Source organism: Corylus avellana, chromosome ca2 (assembly GCF_901000735.1).
Source record: "Corylus avellana chromosome ca2, CavTom2PMs-1.0".
Lineage (NCBI taxonomy): Eukaryota > Viridiplantae > Streptophyta > Magnoliopsida > Fagales > Betulaceae > Corylus > Corylus avellana.
Window position 1 is genome coordinate 28,007,593 of NC_081542.1, and position 17,218 is coordinate 28,024,810.

The 17,218-nt window shown below is 36.7% G+C and overlaps 1 protein-coding gene across 2 annotated transcripts; it reads left to right on the plus strand.

Moving 5' to 3' along the window:
* The first annotated feature begins 10,046 nt into the window (after window positions 1–10,046).
* Window positions 10,047–16,128, plus strand: LOC132170775 (protein ALTERED PHOSPHATE STARVATION RESPONSE 1). Of its 2 annotated transcripts, none has more exons than XM_059581878.1 (7): window positions 10,047–10,238; window positions 10,561–10,670; window positions 11,275–12,094; window positions 13,309–13,487; window positions 14,057–14,280; window positions 14,842–15,178; window positions 15,404–16,128. In XM_059581878.1, exons 3-7 carry the CDS (start codon window positions 11,287–11,289, stop codon window positions 15,857–15,859), a joined length of 2,004 nt encoding a protein of 667 aa, XP_059437861.1. In that variant the 5' UTR covers window positions 10,047–10,238; window positions 10,561–10,670; window positions 11,275–11,286; the 3' UTR covers window positions 15,860–16,128. The 2 variants fall into 2 exon arrangements, with proteins under 2 accessions (XP_059437861.1, XP_059437862.1); XM_059581879.1 differs by having other exon boundaries at window positions 10,567–10,670.
* Window positions 16,129–17,218: the final 1,090 nt, after the last annotated feature.

Genomic DNA, 17,218 nt, shown 5'->3' on the forward strand with positions numbered 1-17,218 from the left:
TGTCTGTTACAAGCAAACCAAAATCTCCTATCTAGCAGCAAGCAACATCGGCCTCCAGCAGCACTTCGGCAGTCTCCAGCATTCACAAGCCTTCTCTGCCCTTGGTACTCCTTCAGCTCACTTTGAGCTCTCAAGCTACAGCCAAGCTTTCTCTCTTAGCTTTTCTGTACTCTCCAGCTTCCTGAGACTTTTCAGCCTGCTCCAACAAGCAGCCATGCCTTGCTTAAATAAGCCCCAGCATGGTTCTCAGCTCATGGCAGTGGGCTGCCACCTGGCTCCAGCCCACTGCACCCAATATAGCTACCAACAGGCATGCTGCCTCTCTTCAGCATGCCCTGCACCAGCCAACCACGTGTTGCAGGCCCCCTTGGCCCATTTGAATTCGTCCAACCCCTTCAGCTTGTGCACTGCCACAAGGCAGCCAACTTGTAGCCATCAAGAGGAAGGGCATTGCTGCAGTGGGCTGCCACCTGGCTCCAGCCCACTGCCTGTTGCAGCTTCACCATTTTCAAAGCAGGACATGCTCCCTGGTCCATCAGCACAAGGCAACTCATTTGTAGCATGCTTTGCTGCAGTGGGCTGCCACCTGGTTGCAGCCCACAGCATGGTGCAACATGGTCTCCTCCAGCAAGCAGCCTGCCACCTGGACCATGCTCCTTGGTCCATTTGAATCCAGCCAACGCCCTTGCTTAGCTTGCTGCCACAAGGCAGCCCTTGCAGCTCCACTGCAAGCTCCAGCTGCACCATTGAGGCTCAGCAAGCTTCCTGCCACTTGTCCAAGTCCTGCAGGCAAGGCAGAACACCACTCTGCCCACTGTAGCAGGCAATGATCAGCCATGGGGCTTGGCCAGCGCCCCACACCATCCCACTGCTACACTCAAGGTCATTCAGCCTTCCAACTCCACTGCAAGGCAATCATAGCACCCTGGCACAGCAGGTCTTCTTGAACAAGGCAAGGGCACCATGTGGCTGATCCAGCAAGCCACACCATGCTCAACAGCACCATCACTTGGGCAGGACAGTGCCACCACGTGGCCACTGCCTGCAGGCATTCCAGCATAACTCAAAGGCATCTTGGGCGCCATGTGGCCCCTCTCAGCAGCATACTGCACCATGGTCCAGACAGACAAGCATACAAGGGCCTGGGCCACGCCCAGCCCACTCACACAAGCCATCCCAGCAATCCATGCGCCCCACAGCAGCTCTTGGGCCAACAGCAACATGCCCAAGCACCTTGACAGTGCATGGGCTACCACCTTTGATCCTTTGCAGCAAGCTTTAGCCTTCTCCAAGCAGCATCCTCAACCTTGGCATGCCCCTTCATGCCTTGGCTTAGTGGCCAGCAGGGGTGCAAAGCACTCCACGACTCCACTCTTAATTTGTTGATGAGGGGAGGAGATATATTATATAATAATAATATACCATTCGGCACAGATGGCTTAATATGGGCCGTTGGCTGCTTTGCTTTGCTTTCTTCATTTTCATAGGCTTCATAAGTTAGGATCTATTACTTATTCTACCATAGGCCTAAATAGATGGGTTTGTATACTCTAGGCCCAAATGCACTCGGCTCATTTAAGATCCAATCAAATACATTCGGCACGATGCAATAGTCAATTGAACTAGTTCATATAGTGTGCCTCAAGATTGGGTGGTTTTGAATTAAAATAGAATAATTCTCTGTAATTTTCATATGTTAGTCTTTGAGGAACAATTTTTTCTTAAATCCAATTTTCCAGAAAAAATTAGAATAGAAAATCAAATGTCATACCATCCTCATCCTAGAAAGCCAAGCTTACCATTATCTTCATCTTCTTCTACTTCAACTCTCTCTCTCTCTCTCTCTCTCTCTCTCTCTCCAATTAGCTTTACAATAGCTTACTTCAAACATGGGTCAAGTCACAGACACATGCACCCAAGTTAGGGTTTCCTGCAAAATCTCCAAATACAGTCAAACATTCCCAAATTAGAGTTCTAGCACGACTCTTTTCTATGACAAAAATGTAGTAGGATTTCTTTTTCTTTTTTTTTCTTTTTTTTTTGCAGGAAATGTAGTGGGCTTTTTTAATTCCATTACTTTTCCATAGTACTATTGTAGATCTCCAACCCATTTATAACTCTTTTATAATTTGCCCATAAAATACGAGAAAGAAAAAAGAGTTAATGTAGTAGGCTTAGTAAGGGCATTTTGGGCATCTTACTTTCATGGCAGAGAAAGAGCATTGAAAGATAATATCATGTTTGCTTCATGACCAAACACTTATTATTATTATTTTAATTTTATGACGAAGAACTCTCTAAGGCATGGTTATTTTGTGTACTTACACTAAAGGGCAATTTCTAAACTTGTGCAAGGCGCTCCCCACACAGATTGAGTAAGACTCGGCTTCACCTTGAGCATAACTGTAAAGAACTATTTACACCTAAGGAAATTCGAACATTATACCTGGTAGGAATACTATAATGAATTACACACATTATGATTTATTACAAACTCCTCTAGAACACAATGTTACCTTTTTCTCCACCCTCTTCAACATTGTTATGCTCCTTGCCATTGTTAGATTCCTTGGCTGTGTCATACGATGCATGTAATCCAATGACATGAAATAGTAAATCAAGATTATCAAAGTCCACACGCCGAATCATGCGGAAGATGCTTTGTCTATTGACCCAAGGAGAAAAATGTTAATGGTGATGGACAACTGTGAACAAGAAAACAGCAAGTTACAGGGGTAAATATTCCTAAAATTGTGAGACTATCACAAGAATTAAAAAAATCTTCTCAAACAATAGAAACTATCTATGTTTTAAGGGAAAACAATGAAGAAACTCAACTCTGAGTATTCTTTATTGATAAACAAAACAAATAATGAAAACTGAATTGCTAAAGGCTATAAGTATATATTTATAGCTCAAGACTCGTAGCCCTAAGATAACAATGAAATAAAGTTGGTTTAGAAGTCTATGAAAGAAGACTAAATCAAATAGAAGACTAACAAATAACCTAATTTGAACTGAAAAATTGAAAGATAAGATAGAATAACAAACGAACAAAGAAACCTAGTTTAAACAAAAGACTATAAAAGCTAAGATAAGTGTCTTTGATGTCTATTTGCAGAACAGATGTGCCTGAGTGCACTCAATCGCAGGTACAAGGGCGATCGATTGCACTACCAGAGAAGGGTGCGCTCGATCGTGCGATCACTCGCATTCACAGGGGGTGATCGGTCGCAGTTCCAGGGAATATCATCTCAATACTAGGACTTGGGCACTCGTTCGCAACCAATATGCAATCGATCGCAGTTCTAGAGACCCTTGTTGCCGCGCGAGTCTTGGATCTCGTCACCATCTTTCGGGGTGTCTTCACGCCACCATCTGTTCGGGTCTTCCTCATATAACCCCAAGCCTTCTGGTCTACATCATCTTCCCCAAGTTGGACAAAATTCGACCTCAAATTTGGATCCTCATTGGATGAATCACCTGTGAATGGAACAAGGTGTTTGACATTGAAAACATCAGACATCTTGATATGGTTAGGCAGCTTCAACTAGTAGGCATTCGAATTGATCTTCTCTATAATCTCTACCGGACCAATCTTGCGGGCAGCCAACTTATTATATTCTCCAATGAAAAACTTATCTTTAGTTAAAACAGCCCATACAAAATCCCCTCCTCGAACTCTATGGCGCGGTGCTTCTTATCTGCATCCGCCTTATACTTTGCTGTGAATTTTTGTAAATTCTGAATGGTGAACTTGTGACCTTCCTGTATTTGGGCTATTAAGTCTTCAGCTGTAGCATGTGTTCGCTTCAAATCCGGAATAGGTACCAAATCCAATGGGGTACAAGGATTACTCCTATAAATGATGGTAAATGGGCTAAGGCTGGTGCTCGGTTAGTGGAACGGTTGTAGGCGAACTTGGCTTGAAACAATTTCTAATCCCATGACTTGATACGCTCCCCCACCAAACTCCGAAGTAAGGCTCCCAATGATCGGTTAACGACCTCTGTTTGCTCGTCCATCTGTGGATGATATGCGCTGCTGAAATCGAGCTTTGTATGTGACAACCTCCACAAACATCGCCAGAAGTAGCTAAGAAACCTTGTGTGGCGGTCGGATACGATAGACAATGGTAGTCCATGGAGGTGATAGACCTCTCTGAAATATAATTGTACTACATTCACCGCATCGGTGGTCTTCTTACATGCAATGAAATGCACCATTTTTTAGAATCTATCAACAACTACATTCTCAACATGCGGCTCGATCAACTTAATTAGCCGAATTTTTTGTTCTTTTTGTCTTCCTTTGTTATTTTTGTTGTTCTTTTTATCTTCCTTTGTTATTTTCTTATATTTTTGGGGAGAAAATCGCCCTCAATGGCCCCATTTCTTTATACAAATTTACAATATGTCATCACCTACTCACCTTACTATGGACTAGGAGTTGGTTCCGCTGCGATTGGATTCGAGTATGATGCTGAGTCATTCCCTGGCAATCAAGGGGTTTTGTATCCTCGGAATCCTCTTCTTCTTTACATTGCCAATTCTAGTGGACCAGGCCTTCGTCAAACATGAGACAAACTGAAGTAGGCCTAGAGCACAGCTTTAATCCTATATTGTGGGGCCCTCGGTAGATAGGAGAGATGTAATGGGAAGTATATTTTCCTAACAATGAATAAATTGTCTTTTTAGTACACTCAGTGGCACATTAGGATGTAGCTAGATTTTCATCTTACAGCATTCTCATTGCTCTGCCTCCTCCTCCCTCTGTTTGAATTGTTAGTGGAAAGGATCCTCCCTCGATCCTCCTCCTTTGGTCTCCGTTTGTTAATTTTAGACTTGTTTAGTTTCTTAGTTGTTTTTGGTTTGCTTTATTCCTGTTTATTGTTTAATATATTATATATATATATATATATATAGTTATTGCCTAGAGAGAGAAAAAAAATAGAGAGAAAAATATACATGGAGATATTTGTGCGTTAGCTTAGCATCATCCGTGATGATTTCTTTAATAGTATGATTACAACTTTGAATTTCTTCCTAACCGCGCAATTATTGAGCTTATTAGTAACCGATAAAGATGAACATATTGTATATTGAAGATAGTGTTGTTGTGCATAATAATAATGAATAATACGAAAACAAAAAGAGAGAGAGAGAGAGAGTAAGAGAAAATCGAGACACAAATTTACGTGGTTCGACAATGTGCCTACGTCCACAGGAGAATTGGACTATATTTTACTATTCAATGATTTAGGGTTACAGCATAACATATTTGTAGGAAAACTTTAATTGTATGGACATATTTTAAAAAACTTCAAAATATCCTATACCGTACTATACTAGTTTTTCAGTATTACTCTCTATGCCTAAGAGGATATGAGCCACTTGTTCCAACAAAAGAGTTGTATAAGGACAAATTGAAATTGCAAATCTTCTTGGACATGCATGGCCAGGAAAGTTTGGATAGTAGGTAAGCTGACAGCCAGTGGTTTATTTCGTTAAATATTATAGTGATGGTGTTCTATGTATGTTTGTATACTTGTTTCTTTACCCTTGTGCTAAGGACAGATATGTCGCAGCCTTGTTAAGAGTGGAGACTACTTGGCCAATCATACTAGTATTTTAGTATTACTTTTTATGTCTAAGAATACGAGTCACTTGTCGCAACAATGTTAATTCTCAAAATTATTTTTCTTCTATTCACAATGCTTTTGTCTTTAACGTTGAAACTAGGGGTGTAAACTTGGTCCTAGTTTCTCGGTTATTGGCTAAAACCGGGAATCGGAACTAGGGTACCTAATTTTTCACTTTTGAAAATTGAAACCGGAATTGGGTACCTGGTTACAATAACCGGCCGGTTCCGATTGGTATCTAGTTATCCGAACCAGGTAATTGATTTTTTAATTTTTTTTTTGCATTTTGAGCTTATTTTAGGTATTAGGCTTAATTTTTGAGCTTATTTTAGGTATTCGGCCTAACTTTTATGTTTAATTTAACCATTTTGTGCCCCTTTTTTTTTTTTTTTTTAAAAAAAAAAAACAATTCAAGAATATTAATAAATATACTAAATTCGAAAATATTGAAGTGATTTACAATTTTTGTGAACCCTGGAGTAAAAAAAATAATAATAAATATACTAAATTCGAAAATATATATATATATAATTTAAAATATATTATTATTATTATTATTATTATTATACCCGGCTACTCGGTTACCTGGCTATAACTGGGTATTTTAAAACTCTAAAACCGGTAACTGGAACTGGGCATCCCGATTACCGATTTTTTTCAATCGATTTTAAACCAATTTTCTGGTTCTGGTCCTAGTTTTTCAGTATTTTTTTACACTCTTACTTGAAACTTCGAATTGTAGAGAGTTGATGGAAATAAAGGAATCAGAACACACAGCTCACTCACAAGCTGAAGTTTTGAGAAATGCTTTAGATCATTAGATGAACATAGTCTAAAATTTTTCAGAGGATTTTTTTTTTTGGGCCTTCAATCTCATCTCATCCAAAACATGGGATTTGCTCAATCGATTCACAAGATCATTTGTATTTACTTCAATAAAAGAAGTGTGGGCCTGGGCCTCTTCACAGGCTATTAATTAATTTCAAATCCCAACTAGTACTGCCCATCTGTCCTTTTGTTTGATTTGTTTGACTCTTATTGATCTTTTTGGGAGTTAAAACAGCATCATGTGATGATGTTATGATTCCATATTGATTAAAAAAAAAGTGTGTTCAACCTTCAACTTTTTTTGGGGTTGTTTTTGACTTCATCAGGCGTCTAGAATTGCTGAAAATATGCATTATTTCGATGCACTCTACATCTGGGTGCGCTTGGATTTGGATCCACGAAAGCCTTTTGCAGCTGGATGTTTGGTCATTCTGTGAAGCTATAAATGCTGGAAATGTCATTCTTTCACGTGCAAACATGTTAAAAAAAAAAAAAAAATACTAAATAAAAAAATGGTGTTACACAGCATTGAGATTAGAAATAAATAAATAAATAAATTATCATGCCTCTAAAAATAAGTTGGTTGAGATAAACACCATGATACTTTTCAATACCTTTTGATTTGAATTAACAACTTATGTGTGATATTTAAATTAACTCTCTTTTGTTTTTTTTAGGTATATCATATTTATTCAATTTTATAGTTTTATTTTAATTGTTTAAAAAATTCAATATGTACTTGTTCAATAATCTAGATATTAAATCTCTTCTATAATATAATATACGTATGATATTAAAATACTAACAATTATAGTGCATGATATATATAAAACAGAGAACTAAGCACATGTATTGCCCTTGCCATCCCAACTAGTATAATAAAGATAGTGAAAAAGCGTTAACTTGAAGTTAAGAGACCTTAATTTCAAGGGAATAATAGAGAGGGATAATACAAAGGTTCTTCGTTGGGAAACCCTAAAAGATGACTTTGTTAAAGTCAATTAGGATGCAGCCGTGGATAAACATAGAAGGAAAATGGGAATATGTGTTATAGTCCGAGATAGCATGGGAGAGATGTTAGCAACTCTTTCGGCATCAAAAGACTATATCATCGAGCCTGATATTGCAAAGGTAGTGGTGGCATTGAGGGCTGCTCTTTTTTGTGGCGAGTTAGGTTTCCTTCGGGTGATCTTGGAAGGCGATGCGCTCTTAAGTGGTCCAGACATTGCGGAAGGAAAGAAAAAACTGGAGTCGTTATGGTCACATTATAGAGAAGGCTTGTGGGGCTTTAAATGACTTGCAAGCATGGAAGGTGAACCATGTTAGACGACATTTGAATGGTGCAACCCACGACTTGGCTAAGGAAGCCTTATCTTTGAGTTTAGAAAATAGCTTGATTGAAAAAGCTTCTCTTTATATCTCTAATATCATTTCTGTAGAGCGTTGTGCTTAAGTTGTTTTATTAATAAGATTCACTCATTTTCTCTTTAAAAAAAAAAAAAAAAGTAGGTAAAAGACTTTTGTGCATACGTGGGGCACATAAATTGTGTGCAATCGCCATGTGTCTATCTCCTCATTAAAACAATTGAGTAATGCCTTGATTGCTGGTGTTTGAATGTGAGCATTACACGTCTACAGCAGAAATTTTAAATCACATGATCACAACCTCAGTGTTTGAAATGTCTCGTCCAAGTTGGCTACGTGTTTTTCGGCCTTTGGCTTGTCACAAGCATATCGTCTACATAGACTTCAATGTTCCCGTTGGTAGGTAACTACTGTATTTTTCAGACAGAACCGCAAAACTTTGTAGCAATCAAAAATTTACTAAATAGAATTACACTTTATTTTATTATTAATGCTTATATAACACATTGACAATTCCCTTCAACACTTAAACACAACCGCGATTTTAAATAAATGTGAAATTTTATTTTTATTTATTTTTATTTTTGGAAATATGAAAAAAAAAAGGGTTGAAGTTACTTTCCAAGCACCATATTTTTCCTTAATTTTTATAGTTTGATAAAACGGGCATCATAAAGTTGATCGAACAACTAGAAATAATATATTAGTCAGTTTTTGTTTTTGTTTTTGTTTTTTTTTTTTTTTAATTGAGTAAGGAAATGGTTACATAGAATTATTATTTCTACTTATGATCTGAAAGGAATAAGAAGTGGACAATCCTAAAAATGAAAAAGGGGTGAACTCTCCAACAATAGACAAAAAATAAATTAAAACAGTGTAAAAATAATTATAAAGAGTAAGAAATGAGCTAAACAAGTAATTCAGTCCTCTCAAGGAGCCGCACAAGCCAGTCATTAAACAACAGACAACGAGAAATTTTTCCGCCTACTTGGATTGAAAAATTGACGAACGCCTTCCATTTATTTAGAAAGAAACAAAATCTGAATCTTAAATTTACAAAATTTAAAAAATAAAATGGAAAAAAATTCAGCTTCCTTGAATGTATAAAATACACATCAAAGTGAATTTTATGATGGTAACGTTTGATTGGAAAACTAAGGGGATAAAAAAGGTGGAGAAAAGCAAAAGGCATTGAGATATCTGACCCAAAAGCCTACAAGGGAAAGTAGATTACACTCTGGAACCAAATTATTAGTCAGAAAAAAGCTTTTTATTTTTGCTTTTAGAAAGTAGTAATAAGGATTAACTACACAAAAAAAGAAAGAAAGAAAGAAAGAAAAGTAAAATATATTTAGAGATATGATTCATATAATTGTTTCTATTAAATTTTTCTTTATAACCACCAGGATTTAAACAACATTAAAAAAGAAGGAAATTGCTATTTTTTTTTATTCAGGACATTGCAATCTCTGTCTAAAAGATTTTGAATAATGTTATTTTTCATGTCAATTTATTACTCTCAATTCATATTTGTTGAATTGGCTTGTTTTAAATGACTTTAATTACTTAAAGCATGTATAAAATGAGTGTGAACAGTAACATTATTTAAATATTTTTATTTTAGCTGGGAAACAAAGGAAAAAGAGAAATGCTAAGTCAATGAGCGAAATTGAGGACCACTTCAATGAGTGATTCCCACCTAAATATGCAAAGGAAAAACTTTTGGAAAGGGATCCTCTTCAATTGAATCAATTAGAGAGGAACCGGTCCCTTCATTTAGAAGCACATAATTGTCATTTTATAAATTTTTTTAATAATTCTGCACTTCATTTAAAAGAGACCGACTCCTCTCTAGTTTAATTCAACTGGAGAGTATCTATCTCCAAAACTTTTTTGTTTTCACGTGTCTTTTTTGAGTAATGTTATAAGGAGGATTACAATCCTCTCAAATATGAGATGATCATTATTAAATTTTAATATATTAATGATTTTAAAACTAAAAAAAACTCTAGTTCTTCTTTTAGCATTACTTATTATTATTTTTTTCTTCATTTTTTTTAAGATAAAATTGGAGTAACTACTTTTGAAAAAAAAAAAAAAAACAACAACGGTCCAACACAACCTTCTCTCTGCTCGTGTCTCCGGTCTGGTTTTTGTCCAACCAAAAAAACCTTAACTAACAAGTAAACAAGAAAATATAATTATAATTTGGTGCTAAAATGCACCTTCCCTGCTTTGGATGCTTCTTTGGGCTTCTTGGGTCTCGAGCTCACTCCTCTCTCTCTCTCTCACACTCTCTCTCTCTCTCTGATCTGGTCATGTTGTTTTCTATATGTAAAGCATGAAAAGAGTGGGGTTCTTCGGAAGGCTTTTCTTCGTGGAGAAGATTCCCCTTTCTGGATTGGTATGTTCAAACTCGACACAAAAAAGCCATTGTGGTAGTAGTAGTTGCAGTGGGTTTTCTGTATTTTTTGTCTCTGACCCTCACAGTTTCCGTGTCAGAACCATTGTTTTCTTGTCTTTTTTAATTCTTTCACTAAAAAGTAAACATATGGGAAAACTTCTCTGAGACTGTACTTGGAAACCCAGTTGAATTGAAAAAACAAATGAAATTTTTTTTGATTTTTTATTGCTGATTTTGTTGCTTTGTGAGCTTTGGAGATTTTGAAACTGGGTGTTTTTGTTTGGTTTTCTTTTTGTCCTGTTTTGAGTCTTTGATTCTGCAGTAGCAGATGTCGTGGGGGTTTTGAAGATCAGTTTGGCTCTCGTATACTTGGGAAAGCAGCGACCCTTGATAGCACCAACCATTACGTGATTTTCTTCTGCTGCTTTGTGGGTATGTGAATTTTTGCGAATATTTGGAAATGGCTATTCTTGTTTGCTTATGTTTTGGCCTTATTTGAGGTCATTGAATGACCAGAATTAGCTAGGCATGTATGTAGTGTGCGAACATAGAATTTTTGGGTTTTGAAGACTAATTCAACTTATTAAACGTAAAAACCAATGATAAAAGGAGCCCGTCTGGATAATTATTTATGAACTTTTTTTTCTTTTCCAGATTTGTGGGTTAGTGGATTATGAAAATTCTGGAATTGGGTGCTTTTGTTTATCTATTTTGTTTGGGAGTTTTTTTTTTTTTGAACACAAAAGAAGTGTGAGTGCATTCAGTGCAAGAACTCTAGAATTTTGAAGTGGAGGATTATAAAGAATATCTCCGTATAATATGACGATCATTTGAGCTGGAAACAACCTGAAAAGCTGCTAGACATCATGAATTTGCAAGGAAGTGATATGCATTATAAATTTGCAAGGATGTCCTCTTTGATAGAGTTAGTGTCTTTTCTGAGGATAGAGCAAACTTAATTGACCTGCATTTCGTTTATTCTTTGTTATATTCTTCTGTTGAACTAGATATTATAAACTGTCTTTTGCTGTCCCAGATATTGAGGAAAATGGGCTGTGTTGCGTCCACAATTGATAAGGATAAGAGGGTGCAGACTTGCAAGGAGAAGAAGAAGCTAATGAAACAGTTGGTTGGGTTTAGGGAAGAATTCGCAGATGCCCTATTGGCTTATTTGAGAGCACTGAAGAATACTGGAGTAACTCTTCGGCAGTTCACTGAGTCGGAGTCATTGGAGTCGCTGGATCTTGAAAATATCCATTATGGCTTGGCATTGCCTCCCTCTCCACCTCCGCCATTGCCTCCCTCCCCTCCTCCACCGCCTCCTTTTAGCCCTGATTTGAGAAAGTTCAATGAAAATAATCGGAAGGAAGAATTTCCTCAAAAAGAAAGCGTAGAGATTGAAGAGGATGATAATTATATCACATCATCGCCTTCTCCAATCCCGAGCTCATGGTACCACTCTTTGGACCCTTTTCTGTCTTCTCCACAGCATCACCACAAGAAGAGTGAAGTTGTGGAACTAGGTGAGGACGAGAAGTGGGCAGAGACTAAGACAGAATTTGAAGAAGAAGATCAGAAAGGGGAAGTTATTGTGAAATTTGCTGTAAATCCACTTCCTCAAAAGCCACAGCCTGTAGAATTGGTTGATGATAATTCATCAACAATGAGCGGGCACACTAAAGACACCGCAGACATGCCTGCGGTAGTATTGAGGGGCAAGAAGACCTTGGAGGGTATTATGAGGGAGTTAGATGATTATTTTCTTAAAGCATCGGCTGGTGGAAAGGAAATATCTGTTCTTGTGGACATTAATGGAGGGCACACTTTTCTCTCGCAGGGTTTCAAAGAAAACAACAGTAAATACTCTCTATTTTCATCTAGCATTTGTCTGATACTTTCCAGTGTTTTCCCTTGATACGTAGTAAGTACTTATGGAGTGGAAGTTTCACGTGATAACACATTGTCTTTTTCATAATGTTGTTCATGATGTTGTTAAAATCTTTTCACCACTGATCTTATTGTTCTAATTACATGAAAACTTTCCAATGTAGACATCTCTATAAAGGACTCTGTGTAGCTTCTGTTATTGTTTATGCAATATGTTACCTTCCCGCCTTTGTGGAGGCATTTATATTCCATTATAGTTATTGAAATATGGTTCCTTATGAGTTTGAATGATTTAGGCAGTCAAGCCATCATTAAAGGTTGATTTCTGAAAATATCGTGCTGAAGTGTTTCCATGCTTCACTTACTACATAATTCTGGACCTTCAATGGTTGGTATTTGGAAGTTAGGCTGAACTGTATTGCTGTCATAGACACTTTCCTTATGTGGGTGGTTATTTTAGGTTCTCAGATCGATAGTTTTCTATTTTTATATTCACAAAACAAAGAGCAGTGCAATGAATGCCATTTACTTATCAAAAAAAGAGCAGTGTAAAAATGTGCTACCAGAATTGGTTTTCAAAAACTGTTTTCAGGAAACATAATGTGTATAAATTGTCGAAGGCAAACTAAACCGTTGAAAACATCATGTTTATGGATTGTCTTTTTGTTCTCTACTTCTTTGAAAACAGTTTTTATAGACTAATTTCTGAAAACACAGCCAAGAGGCCTCTTTTTTTTTGTCAATCTCATCTTTGTTACCTTCTTGTTTATTAGAGCATCCAAAAACCATTACAACCTACTTATGGAATTTCAACGTATAATATGTCGGTTTGCAATAGATTTGGTTATGAAATTACCCCTCGGTCTTTCTTTCATTCTTGTCTCGTATGCAGAAGCATAGCAATAGACCAGGGATTAGTCCCTTATTATTTTCTATGTATTACTTAATTGATTAGATGATCATCAGTATTGTTGTTGTTTCTATTTGGTTGTGAGATCTAAGCATCAATTCCGGTCTACTGACTTGGTGCCTAATATGATCATTTGTGAATAGTTTGCTCTGGAAAACCTTGTTCTGATGTAATTTGTTTCTGCTCAAAGAATCAATTTACGCCTGTTACCCTGTCTGGTGATAATTTTTGTTATCAAGTTCTTGGAATTTATTATTACCGTATCATTTACAGGGAAGAACTCTGCAAAGGTCTTTAGTTCATTGTCATGGAGTTGGTCTTCCAAGTCTCTTCTGGTAACCAAAGAGGCCGTTGATCTTTGTGGCTCTAGTGAACCATGCAGGCCTGGAGCTCATTGCATTACACTTAAAAAACTTTATTCTGCAGAGCAGAAACTTTACAAGGAAGTGAAGGTAAGATCATCATTGAACAACAGTGTGTTAGTAAGAATATGTGTATCCAAGAATCTGCATAATCTGGAAACATTGTAGTGTAAAGTTTGTTGGAGATTTTTTTACGTAATTTGAAAGAGTGTTATGTGGCGTTGTGGTACCCTGGCATGATATGACTTGGAAATTTTCCTTTTTTTAACCTTTCAATTTTTACAAGTTTGTTTGACGATCATGGAACATACAGAAGATAAAACTACAAATCTAAAGGAAATTACCTGTATTCCTGCCATACTGGCATGACTCTTTCTCACAACTGGGAAGCAACATTTTAGTTCTAAGGCATGCTTAGGATATCAGAAAATTATTGTGCGTGATTCTTATATGTATATATCATTATATTACTTGTAGGTGTATATCTGGCTGACAAGAAGCTTGATGCCCTCTTATTCTTTTGTTTAATACATACTTCAGGAAAATTTCAATATGGGGGTCAATATTCAGCAATTCTCAAAGCTTAGTTACACGTCTTGTTAATGAATTGATATGCGATTATACTTGCTTATGATGGATTTAATCATCACGTTATGTAGGAGGAAAAAATGACCAAACTAGAGTATGAAAGGAAGTCCATCTTACTGCAAAAACAGGAGAATGAGAACCATGACTGGACCAAGACTGAGAAAACTCGATTGACTGTTGAGAGTTTGGAGGCTGAAATGATTCGTCTGCAACAATCAATTAGTACGATCTGTTCATCTATGTTGGAGCTCATAGATCAGGAGCTATATCCTCAGCTGGTTATGTTGACTTCTGGGTAAGTGATTGTAGACATCTATCTAATACTGCCAGTCTTTTGATAAATATATACATGGTTCTATTGTACTACCTGCCAAAGTAAGGCCCCGTTTGGCAATGGACCGGCCAAAGTTGGAATTTTTTTTTCAACTCCCCAATATTCTTATTTTTTATATTATATCAATCACTTTTTATTACTATTCAAATTAAAAATTCACTACAAAACAAAACTTTTTTACTTTTCCATACAAAAAATCCTAAACTTTTATCTACTTTATATCACATCAATCACCTCCAAACCCAAAACCACCTACCCGGTCTATTGCCCAACGGGGTGTATGTTCTCCCGCTTTTCAAAATGAGAAAAGTGGGAAGCCTCTACCCAAATCTAGTTGAATTTATCAAAGAATAGGTTAGCCATCATACCTTCGCCTGCCTTGTGATTAGATTTTCAACAGGCCTTAAATACATTTGGGTGGAAATTTAGTGAAAATATTGATCCCTATGTCTTCCTAGTATGTCATATTGAGATCATGATTTTGGCCCCAAAATTATTTTCTATGCTTGAATTCTTATGCAGCCTAATGCAATTGTGGAAGACAATGTACGAGTGTCATCAAGCTCAGAATCATATCTCCCAGCAGTTGAATCATCTGCATGATAACCCAATCACAGATTTCAGTACAGATTACCATCGCCAGGCAACAGCTCAGCTTGAAACTGAGGTCACTTACTGGTACAACACCTTCAGCAAACTCATAAAGTCTCAAAAGGAGTATGTACTAACCCTCTCCAAGTGGATTCAACTCACTGGCAGCCTTGCAGATGACCATCAACATCAACACAGTGGTTACTTATCTGTAGTCCGCAGCCTATGTGAAGTTTGGCAGCTTTCCCTTGACAGATTACCTGATAAGGTACTTCTGCTGAATCTTGCCTAGGAGGATATTACTGAGTTTACTAATGATCTCAGATTCGAGTGATTATTATGAATACTGTCCATATATATCAAACTTATATACACAGTTTAAGCTCACCACCTTTTTGGTCACAGAATTCTCATGTTGGTGAATCAACCGATTAGTTTGAGTGTTACACGTGTCGTGAAATGAGAAAATGATATCTTTGATGCCCAATTGTAGGTAACCTCAGAGGCCATTAAAGGCCTTTTGTCCGCCATCCACTCTGTTCTCCTGCAACAGGCAGAGGAATACAACCTGCAGAAGAAATCTGATAAACTTGACAAAAGGTTGCAAAAGGAGTTATACTCACTAGCTGAGATGGAGATAAAACTTGAGGGAAGTTCTCATGCTGCAAATACACTCCCTGATTTGAGCCCTAAGCATCCTATATCAGTGAAGCGTACGAAAACGGAAGCGTTAAAGAAGCGAGTGGACGGCGAGAAGGACAAATATCTGAATGCAGTCCACGTTACAAGGGCCATGACATTAAACAACCTGAAAACAAGCCTCCCCATTGTATTCCAGGCATTAATGGGATTCTCAAGTGCTTCTGCTCAGGCAATTGAGGAGGCTGTTCACAGCCTTCTCAAACCGGGAGATAGCTGTGATGTTGCTTCACAAAACTCAACGAGTTGAATATTTTTCAGGTTACAAGATGAAGTGACAATTAAACAGATCTTGTTCCAGGATTATATTACTTGATTCTGTTGATAAAATCACAGAGCATATATAAATGCTTTCTTGAGGATAAACAGAATGCAATTGCTTGACTGAGGATACTAGAATTTGATGGTTTCTTGCCGTCATAATGATGTAATGAATTTTGTGCATGATTTCTGCCCATGCAATGCAAGAGGGCGTTAGTATATTACATGGAAATGAAGTGCCTCTATACATTGCTTTGATTTTCGGAACATTTGAAAAGACATCAGCTTGTTTTCCATTTACCCTTGTAATAAGATTGATGGAATCTTGAGGAATCTGAGACTATGGGGGGGATCCACTGTGGTGCTTTCTGAATGAGGATAACAAAGTTTTATTTTTGAGTAATGCTAGACATTAGGGTGACATGAAGACGGATATTAACTATTGGGATTCGTTATCTGCACATACGAATATGGATGCGGATGTGGCTAGCAAAAATCACTATTTGCATATGCGGATGTAGATAGTAGTTTTAGGGTATGCGGATGCCGTTAATAAACAAATCTGTATACCCTTTATGTATATATTCACCAAAATGAAGTTGTTATGAATAAGGTATAGATTATATTTACATCGTTTTCAAAAGTAATATGAAATTAATATATTTTCAAAACATTAGGGCTTAAGAAAATTAAAACAAGTTTAAAACACTAAACCGGTCCAAATTATTTTCAAAATTGTTTAAAATAGGTCATAATAGAGACCCAAAGAAAGTTATAAAAAAAAAAAAAAAAAAAAAAAGAAGAAGACTAAAATAGGCACAAAAAGCCTATTATCTAGCATACGAATAGCGGATTATAACTGCAATAACTGTGCTGACGCAGTTAATAAAAACATGATAGGGATATCTAAAAGGAATATCCACATTTTGCGAATGGGACTGCGGATATTACAAAAGTAAAATGAAATTAATATATTTTCAAAACATTAGGGCTTAAAATAAATTAAAACACTAAAAATTGGCTCAAATTATTTCCAAAATCATTTAAAATAGGCCCTAACAGAGATTAAAAAAAAAAAAAAAAAAAACTACAATAGGCACAAAAAGCCCATTATCTAAAAATAAAAACGGGAAAATTGTAGGATGCCTTCTGTCTAATTCTTAATAGAGGGATACGATAAAATTGTCTTCCAAATTGGACAGAAAAAAAAAAAAAAAAAAAAATCTTTTACCCCATTATAATAATTGATATATGTCCACGTTATTTTCACTTGCATTTTTAATAATGCATGTGGGAATTATATACAATGTTAATCTTATTAAAAATACATGTGAAAAATCATATTCTC